Source organism: Coffea arabica, chromosome 3c (assembly GCF_036785885.1).
Source record: "Coffea arabica cultivar ET-39 chromosome 3c, Coffea Arabica ET-39 HiFi, whole genome shotgun sequence".
NCBI classification, from domain to species: Eukaryota; Viridiplantae; Streptophyta; class Magnoliopsida; order Gentianales; family Rubiaceae; genus Coffea; species Coffea arabica.
Genome location: NC_092314.1, coordinates 8,195,073 through 8,196,954, shown reverse-complemented (window position 1 = coordinate 8,196,954; position 1,882 = coordinate 8,195,073). Strand labels below are relative to the sequence as shown.

At 36.3% G+C, this 1,882-nt stretch overlaps 1 protein-coding gene across 1 annotated transcript; it reads right to left on the bottom strand.

Annotated features, from left to right (window-relative positions):
• Positions 1-701: 701 nt before the first annotated feature.
• On the bottom strand, positions 702-1,674 carry LOC113733806 (cysteine proteinase inhibitor 5-like). Its single transcript, XM_027259977.2, has 2 exons — positions 1,552-1,674; positions 702-1,195 (listed from the first exon to the last, which is right to left on the bottom strand). The coding sequence occupies exons 1-2, from the start codon at positions 1,585-1,587 to the stop codon at positions 926-928; spliced, it is 306 nt and encodes a 101-aa protein (XP_027115778.1). The 5' UTR covers positions 1,588-1,674; the 3' UTR covers positions 702-925.
• Between the last annotated feature and the right edge of the window lie 208 nt (positions 1,675-1,882).

Sequence of the window (1,882 nt, the reverse complement as noted above, 5' to 3'; positions counted from 1 at the left end):
CTATGATAATGATTAATGGTCCCATCTCATTGGTATGGAAGTTGAGTGATATTTTTGAAACTTTAAAGATGCCAAGTGATTTTACCATAAATCACAAGGAGGTTTTTGAAATTATCTTTAGGCAAAAGAGTGAAAAGTATACCCTTTTATAAGATTGAGGGCAAATATATACACTGAATAGTTGGAGAGTTAAAAGTCGATCAACTGTATAGTTTGAGGGCATTTTGATTTTTTTACCTTTGGTACATATGGTGGGAAAAAGGAGCGTGCTTGCACACATTTGCGTTTCATATGAGTATGAATCCACAAAGGAAATGACTTGGACCCCATGTTTTTCTTTATCTCGTACGCAATTTTAGAATGTGAATTGCACTAACTGTAGTATATCAATAGAGCGTTCAACAAACGCATGGCTCTTGATAGCTTGTTAACAAACACATCAATTCTGTTTGCCTTGCACCATTGCTTATCACTAGTACATTGAAGGGCAAATAGAGAAACTAAAGCAACATAAAATGATGTAAAGGAGAACAACAAATTATTTAGGAAGATGAAAGTTTAACTCAAATGACACAGAAGAGAACAATATTCAGGTCACCCAAATTCAACCAAAACGAAAGTACACTTGGGACAAAGGATGTTTTGTTGCTTGTGCCTTTGTGTTGGTTAGGATGAAACAAGTTTCTAAAAATATATAAATATATATAAATATTAAGCATCTCATTATTTTGTCTCAATTACATTGATTTTCTTGGTTTAAGTGCACCTTATTTGACATACTAGTACAATCGTGGGGAGCTGCATGCATGCCAGCAGTACATCATCCATGCATGCATAAACTGAAAACCACACCATATATAGACACTAGATAATTAAAGTACTAAAAATCGCTGATCCTTAGTTGATGATCAAGAGCAGTGCTTGATTAATTCTTGTACCATATGAGTCTCATGCCTGCAGTTGGGACCGCAAAAACCAATGCTTTTTGGAGGAATGTGGCGCCGCTACTGTCCTGAGTTTCAATGATAAGCGCGTAGTAAGCGCCACCAATAACGCCCCACATGAATCCACCAACCACGCAGATGAAAACCAGCTCAGTCCCGGCCTCCTCGTTGTGCTTTGTCACGGCAAACTGTCCGATCTCGATCACACGAGGGTCAGCCGGCTTCACTGGTTCTAGGTCTGTTATGTCGTGCTGTAAACTCCAAACATTTATTTTTCAGTAAGAAAAGTCAAAACAATTGAGTTCTCAAAATCAATTAGAATCCTTTCAGACAAACAAACAGCCAGAAAACTAAATCCAACCAATTAATAAGAAACTACATTGCTCGGAGCCGGAGGAACCTTAATCAAACAATTCAAGAAACCGCTGCCCATGCAGACAACTTAAAGACAATTTAAGAATGCTGAAATTACTTTAATTTGCAACTCCTTTTTATACTTTTTCAAACGTTTCTATGCAAGTTGCTTGTGAATTGATTCCCAAAAACCACACACAAACTTGAAAAAGAAAGAAATCTAGGTCTAACTAGGCATACAATCACTATTCACCTTTCCAGCACCAATAGCAGGTTTGGCTGCAGCCATTTTTTTCTTAAAGAAGTAGCTAGCTAATTAATAAGAATGAAAATAGATATTTGTAACTGGTGGTGACTGACGAAAACTTGGTATCTGAGTTTAGCACATTAAAATAACCAACCAAACTCCTTGTTTTTATAGGCAATTTTTTTTGTCACATAAAATCATCTGACTTTTGTACCAGCATGGAACATGTTTCATTATTTATAGCTATAATGAAATGTCACCTCATTATAGCTGGAACTGGGCCTCACAATAAAACGCTGGCAAATACTAACATAAAATTTGCTACTTCTCAAATATT

Excerpts from the sequence above, each read along its gene's own strand:
- LOC113733806 (XM_027259977.2), bottom strand. The coding sequence starts at position 1,587 with ATGGCTGCAGCCAAACCTGCTATTGGTGCTGGAAAG. Across the intron at positions 1,196-1,551 it reads CTGCTATTGGTGCTGGAAAG|CACGACATAACAGACCTAGA; the intron begins GTGAATAGTGAT and ends TGGAGTTTACAG.